The 6,945-nt window shown below is 45.1% G+C and overlaps 1 protein-coding gene across 1 annotated transcript in view; it reads right to left on the bottom strand.

Annotated features, from left to right (window-relative positions):
* The window catches only part of PTDSS1 (phosphatidylserine synthase 1), a 59,339-nt gene extending 52,400 nt beyond the window's left edge, over positions 1-6,939 (bottom strand). Inside the window, exon 1 of the mRNA XM_029923305.1 lies at positions 6,666-6,939. Within this exon, the coding sequence (XP_029779165.1) occupies positions 6,666-6,844 (179 nt within the window). The 5' untranslated portion in view covers positions 6,845-6,939. The remainder of the gene's footprint in view (positions 1-6,665) is intronic.
* Positions 6,940-6,945: the final 6 nt, after the last annotated feature.

Genomic DNA, 6,945 nt, shown 5'->3' with positions numbered 1-6,945 from the left:
AGCTGGCATTTTCTTTTAACTGCTTCGTGGTTGTGTGGGGGAGTATTATCTTTACTTGAAGGATGAGGAAGATAAAGCTCTTTCTTTATCTTGCCCACAGTTACACACAAATAGGAGGCAGAGTGGAAGTGGGAGCCAGGGCTCTGGAATGCTGGCTCTAGGTCAAGATTGCTACATTTACCAAAATGATACAAACAGACAAACTGGGGGTAAGGGGGGCAAAGTCCTTTTCCCTCTGCCAAATTTAGGAGATGCTCCAGAAGTGGGGGCGGTGGGGAGGGTAAAAATACTGAATGGGCAGATTACAATTAAATTTTAATTTAAGCTCCAGAGGGCACAGGTCCCATCTCATTCTTCTGAGGTGCCTCCCACACGCAGCACAATGCTTGGCACACTGCAGGCATTCTCTATACAGTGGGTGCCAGAATATAAGAGACGCTATGGCTGAGTGGGCCCAGAGACTCAGGTCACATAGGAGGGAAGCACAGCCTGAGGCCATAGAGTCCACTAACAGTGACTTTCCTGTCCCAGTGCTGAATGGCCAAATATTCAAACACCTCAACTCCTTCTGTTGAATGCTGTTTCTACCCAAAGAAGACAGAATGTCCTAAAAGCAGGAAAGGTGTCAAATAAGCCCTGAACTAAAACAAGTTTGCACTCAGAAAAAGTTTTGGGGGTGCCTGGGTGGCTCAGTCAGTTAAGTGTCCGGCTTCAGCTCAGGTCATGATCTCACAGTTCGTGGGTTCGAGCCCTGCGTTGGGCTCTGTGCTGCCTACTTCAGATTCTGTTATCTCCCTCTCTCTCTGACCCTCCCCTGCTCGCACTGTTTCTCTCTGTCTCTCAAAAATAAATAAAAAAGAAAAAGAAAAAGTTTTGAATTCAGATGGTTAGTTTAACATCTGACTATAGGCAGTGGGCGAGGAAACTTCAGGAAAGCAAAACAAACTCCATGTATTCACAGACCATCTAGACAAGCCTTCCTCCCTGGGACTGGGCAGACAAGCACCCCTTATCATGACTCCTAAGGCTCCTAGGTGTTTGTCCTCCTTCCCCACATCCTCTCTTTCCCTTCTCTTTAATAGGAGTCCTTGAAATTGAGACACACAGGTAGGGTCATGTTTATAAGGCTGGTCACTGCTACGGATCCTCTCTCCTAATGGAAAATTTAGTCCCGGGTTACATGGTGGATCGATGTTAACTACCTTTGGTATTACTTTTAAAGACTATATTCATTTCATTTTACAATAAGTTACAATCCCTGCCAAGAATGATAACTTAGATAACAACTAAAGGAGAAGAGTGATTTTTTTTTAAAGTTCTTATTGGATAAGTGATTTCTTGCATTTTATTCATTTAGCATTTTCTGGGTGTGTATCTTGGGATGATTAAGGTATTTGGGCTCAAGAAACTGATGCAGTAACAACTATTACAACACCAATAAGAGACATACAATAATAAAAGGTGTCTGGAAGTGTATAAACATTTCTTCCTTGTGCTTCCTGAAACAATCAAGAAAGGTGCTCAGGAAGGAGCTCAGGATGCCATGGGCTCTTGGGCAGACAGGAGGTGCAAGGAGGTGCTCTCCATTGGGAAAGAGCTGCCAGCCTGGCACCAGGTGTGGGGCCAGGGAGCCATCCGGGCCTGCTGTGTGCCCTGCACGCAGGTGTCGTAGGGGAGGCAAGGCTGGAGAGGCGGAGCTACTTCAGGATGAAAGACCTGAGTCCAGCCAGCATTTCCTTAGGTGATGGGGATGCAGGGACAGACTGTAAGCAGGGGACAGATGGGGTCACGACTCTGTCTTAGGTCATGAGGACAGCAGGGTGGAGGGTGAGTGGGAAGGAGATGGAGTAAAGGTCTGGGAGCATTCTGTCCCAAAGGATAAGGGGATTGCTAAGCCACGGCCTGGGCCTGGGAAGGAGAACAGCCCTTAAAGTGTGAAGGCCCCATGAGACCTGGTGAAGATATACACTAGGTCTACTCCAGGCGAGCGGAGACCTGGACTATTGAATTGTTGAGCTGAATTAAACGGGATGCCAGCGTCAGAGGCTCAGGAAGCAGTCCTTAGCTGACTGGACAAGGTCTGGTTTCTGGATTCAGGGAGTCTGAAAACTGGCTACCTTTGCTAGAGAAACCTGAGACTACAGGGATTATATCACTAGACTAACTGTATCACACTTGGTAATAGAATTATAGCTCAGATGCTAAACACCAGGTAGCAATTCCTAGGGATGGAATTTCTCTGAGGTAAGGCAGCATCTAAACAAATGAACATTTTAAGTCCCCCAGGAGCCTACTTCCTACAGAAGAGCCCATAGAAATATAGGATACATTTCCCCCTCCAAGAACTTTATAATCTTATTAGGAACCTAAAACACTAGACATAAATATAAGAAAGGATATAGTTGATGCTTACTTAAATCCATCAGAAAATAGGATTCATATAGAAAGTGGGAAAGAGGGATGTTAAGACCACTGTTAAGTGGACCTCTTCAGAGGGCCCTGTTCACCTCAAGGCCCGCTTGAACCCCAGCATGCAGCCGCTGTGGGCCATCACTTAACAGCCAGTGTCAGGGAACAAGGCGTCCAGGTCTTCCGTTAATGGGAGAGAAAGAACATGATGTACATCAAGGAAGTAGAACCAAGACAACTGAATCAGCCGTATCAGGAGATGTTTTCTAATGGGATTTATATGATCTACAAGGGAAAGAGCAGGGAAAGCTGGCAGGTATCCATGAGGGAGGCTGACAAAGAAGGCAGAACGACAAGGGCTCGGTGCTATGATGAGGAACCGGAGCTCCAAGTCCACTCAAGGGAAATGAGGGAACAACCATTATCAACAAGTAAACCAGAACAAATAAATCAAGTCTGTCTACTTCCCCGCCCTTAGCCGTGTCCTCCGTCTCGTGTCGAGGAGAAAGCTAGCACAGACTAAGCGGCACTTAGGTACAGCAGGCTGTAGGAGGACGACTGGACATAGTTGTCGGACACACGCTCCTGGAGGGGAGGATTCTGCTGTTTCAGTGCCAAGTGCATCTTAAGGAGGGGGTGGGCTGCTATGCATGTGTTAGTAGATTTGGGTGTTTTCAAATCTAATGTTTGAGTTTTTGAAACTCAAGCCATTCACTATTTCCACGTTCACCAGTCTCTGAAAGCAGAGTAAACATGAGGCACCTCAGTAATTATACTCCAAGTTCAAGGCAAAGGTTCTCCTTGCCCAATTTTGGCCGAATAAACTTCCAAAACACATGCCAAAGCATTTATCTTATAAAAATACTTATCCTAAAAAGTGGCGAAATGAGCTTAGGGAGAATGATTCAATAGTATCTGGCTTCATTTTTAGTGACAGTGAAAGAGACAGGAGATTTAAACACCACGATGTAAGAGTGAGTTGACCTAGTTGCTATTTAACAAAAGAGCTACTTGACAAATCCGAACTGTCTCCGACTTCTGTGCATGATATCTAATTCTTCACGATCCTAAATTCTCGCTATGTCTCTGCAGATGTGACATGGCCCAGGTACTATTTCTCACCAACGGGTACTGTGGCACCCTGAAAATATTCTATGTCCTGTTCCCTTAGATTACTAGTTTTTGAAAAACAAACTTTAAGGCATATTTTTAAAGTTTTACTGAAAGAATTGCACTGCACAGTCATCTAACTAAAATCCTGTCGTAAAGTAAGTACAAGGTACTGGAGACAATCATTGCAAAAGAGCACAGAATGAATAATTTTCATTTAAGAAGTCATTACTTTCAATCTTTATGGAGAAAAAGAGTGATCACCATAATGTCCCACTTTCAAGGGTCACAAATCATTACGAAAAATGAGTAAGAGCTAGTAAGTACCAACTACCTTAATGGTGCTTATGATTTTATATAAGGTGAAACTTGTTATTAGTGAGTTCTTCAATATATGGTTTCTCTTTATGAAATTCCTCAAAGAAATAAAATGATGATGATTTTTGGAAAAGACCATAGTCTGAGGTTCAGATTATGCCTTTTCCATTACTTTTGACAAGCTGTTAAAATTCATATTCTCTGCTATAATTTATCGACTGTTTTGGCAGAATATGCTATAAAAGGGAAGTTACAGAAGACTGCAACTTTCTGTATTAGAAAACAAGGAAGACAGATCTATTCTTAGGGGGCCTAGAATAATATTAAAGATAAAAGGTGGAAACAAACTGCTCATTCTTACTTCTCATTTAGAATAAAATGCCATAATTACTTTTCTTATTTCCAAAGAAACTTCCGCACTACTTCCATCATTGCCAACCCACACAGGAGATGAAGTTAAGCCGAACCTAATACTAAACAGGCACATATGTTACCCAAGCAAAGCAACATCCACTATTCCAATGCCTTCATCCTTTTTCTCAATAATAGAGCATACTTCATCCTCAGTGAAGGAAAATTTAATCTAGAAGGCATTAGCATACAATGAAATGAGGTAATAGTAATAGCTAATGTTTACGAAGCACTTGCTATTTGTCACGAACTGAGCTAAACACAGATTACCTAAAAAACTGAATTGAACCCTCATGCTAGACAACCTTATGGAGTATTATTAGGTATTTTCATTTTACGATATAAATAAGGAAACTATGGATTAGCAAAATTAAGTGGCCACATTACTATTAAGTGGTAAAAGCCAGATGGCATAACGAATGAAGTATTTGAAGGGAACCATAATTAGGGGCAAGAATGAGTTTTCTCCAAGGCTAGAAATATGTTCTTGGTTGGATATTATGGACATATCTGGTCTTATCCCACAGCATAGCATTCGCAGAAGACTTTACAATAATATTTGCTGTATCCCTCAATCATGAAGAGTGATTGTTACATATGCCTATTGCTTTCAGTAGATTTACACAAATAGATAAACACAAAATAAAAACCAAGAGTCAAATGGATTGCGGAGGTAAGAAACAAGTGTGATGTGGGAGAATATTATTAGTTTTATGAAATATGAAAAATTGCAGTGATTCTTAATGTGTGCACTTACATGTGTGCATGTGTGTCTATCTTGTATGTGTACATGCACACACAGGCATTTATATAGGGGACAATTCATTCTTTGCTGTACAGCGCTATCCCATGTGTCATAACACACCTAGTATCCTTAAGCCCCACCCACAACATACCAGAAGTTCCAATGCTTGTGACCAGTCAATATACCTCTGCACATTTTCTGCTGACTTGGACTGAGAACCATTGATTGTCAGACAAAAGTACCGAGAGAATTGACATTAATTGTGCATTGTGTAGGAGACACTCTAAGTCCATTCACACATATTTACTGAATACTCATAAACCTTTATGAGGTGAGTACATATTATATCCCCATTTTACAAGTGTGGATCAGAGAAAGGTTAAGTAACTCAATCAAGGACACAGACACTTTTGAAGCCAACAATCTGGCTCCAAAACTACACTTCCCTGGGTTGATCTTTTAAACCATAACAGCGTGGTAGGCATGCCTTGCCTTTCTTTAAAGAGGTTCATTCAGAAAATCCTTGTTGAGTAGGGCCCACAGTGTGCATGTCATTATGAACAAGGGATGGAATGGTTCCCTGGGTTGGGGGAGAGGGGCCATATGTTCAGTGAGGTACACTTATATGATGTAGTATCAAGAGTTGGGCTGGGTAGCTCCTATGCACAAATATATATTAGAAGGCCTTTGGCCGTATGGGTGCATGTGTGTGTTTTCAGAGAGAAAGGAGAGTTGTGCTATATTGAGGTTTATGTGTTTTATGTATCACGCCCACAGTATTTACTATGCACGAGGCACTGCCACAATTGCTTGATGGTATCTCATTTCAGCATGTGTGTTGGATGATGAACCCAGCAGAGTATGCACTATGTGATATGCGGTGGGCTGGTGTTTGTATAGCGATGTGCACAAGAGGTGATAGGTACTGGCTGCGCTGGAAGGGTAAAGGTCATCTTTGACATAGGTCTACATCATTTGTGTTTTGGTATAGATGGTCCTGTTTGAGGCTGGGGGAAGGGTTATGCTGGATGGTCTGTGTGCCACGCATACTGGAGGTGCTGCATGGGAAAGGCTGTGTAGTGCAACTCACATGTACATTTTGTGCATGGCCGGTAGTGCTGAAAACTGGAGGAGATCCAAGGGAAGGGGTCCAGGTTGTGGCCTGGGCCTGTGTGTATTGTGCGTGGAGACGCTGTGGACCGGTGTGCTTTCAGCATGTAGCTGTATGTGCTGAAAGTGGTGCATAGGAGATGATTCATGCAGTGTGCTGGGTAGGGACGGGGGCTGGAGAGGAGGGGGCCGAGTCGTGATGTATGCGGGGAGCTATGCGCGGTGGAGATGGGGAACCGCTCTAGGTGACTCGCGAGTGCTCTTGATGTGGTCCGAAGCGCAGTACAGGAGGAGGTGGTATAGGTGGGGGGGTGGGGGTGGGGGTTGGAGGGCAGGGACCAATGCCAGTCCAGAGGAACTGTAGGGCAGGAAGCTGGGTGTGCAGTGAGACACCCGGCCGGTGGAGGAACTGACGGCTGGCAGGTCTGCGAGGGTGGGCGTCGAACAGCCAGCCTGATTCCTCACCCCGAGCTACACCGGCCCGTGCTCCTCACCACCGCCTCCCGCCAGCCCCATCCCTTCGCCTAAGGGCGCACCCTCCGCGCGGCTCGGCCCGCCTCACCGGGTAAAGGCGAAGTACATGAGGCTGACGATGGTGAAGCTGAGCAGGGTGATGGTGTGCGGCCGGTAGAAGAAGTCGATGGTGATGTCCTCCACTTGCTGCTCGTTGATCATCCGGAAATGCATCTTGTAGTTCACATCATCTTTGCTCAGGGTCCGGCTCCCCACGCAGGACGCCATGGCCCGCCTCCCCGTCCTGCAGCGGCGGCGGCGGCCCCGGCCCGTGGAGGCTGGGACCCCGGAGGCGACGAGCCGCAGCAGGCGGGTGGCCGGACGGCGGG

Source organism: Suricata suricatta, chromosome 15 (genome assembly GCF_006229205.1).
Source record: "Suricata suricatta isolate VVHF042 chromosome 15, meerkat_22Aug2017_6uvM2_HiC, whole genome shotgun sequence".
Lineage (NCBI taxonomy): Eukaryota > Metazoa > Chordata > Mammalia > Carnivora > Herpestidae > Suricata > Suricata suricatta.
This window is presented reverse-complemented; position numbering and strand designations above follow the sequence as displayed.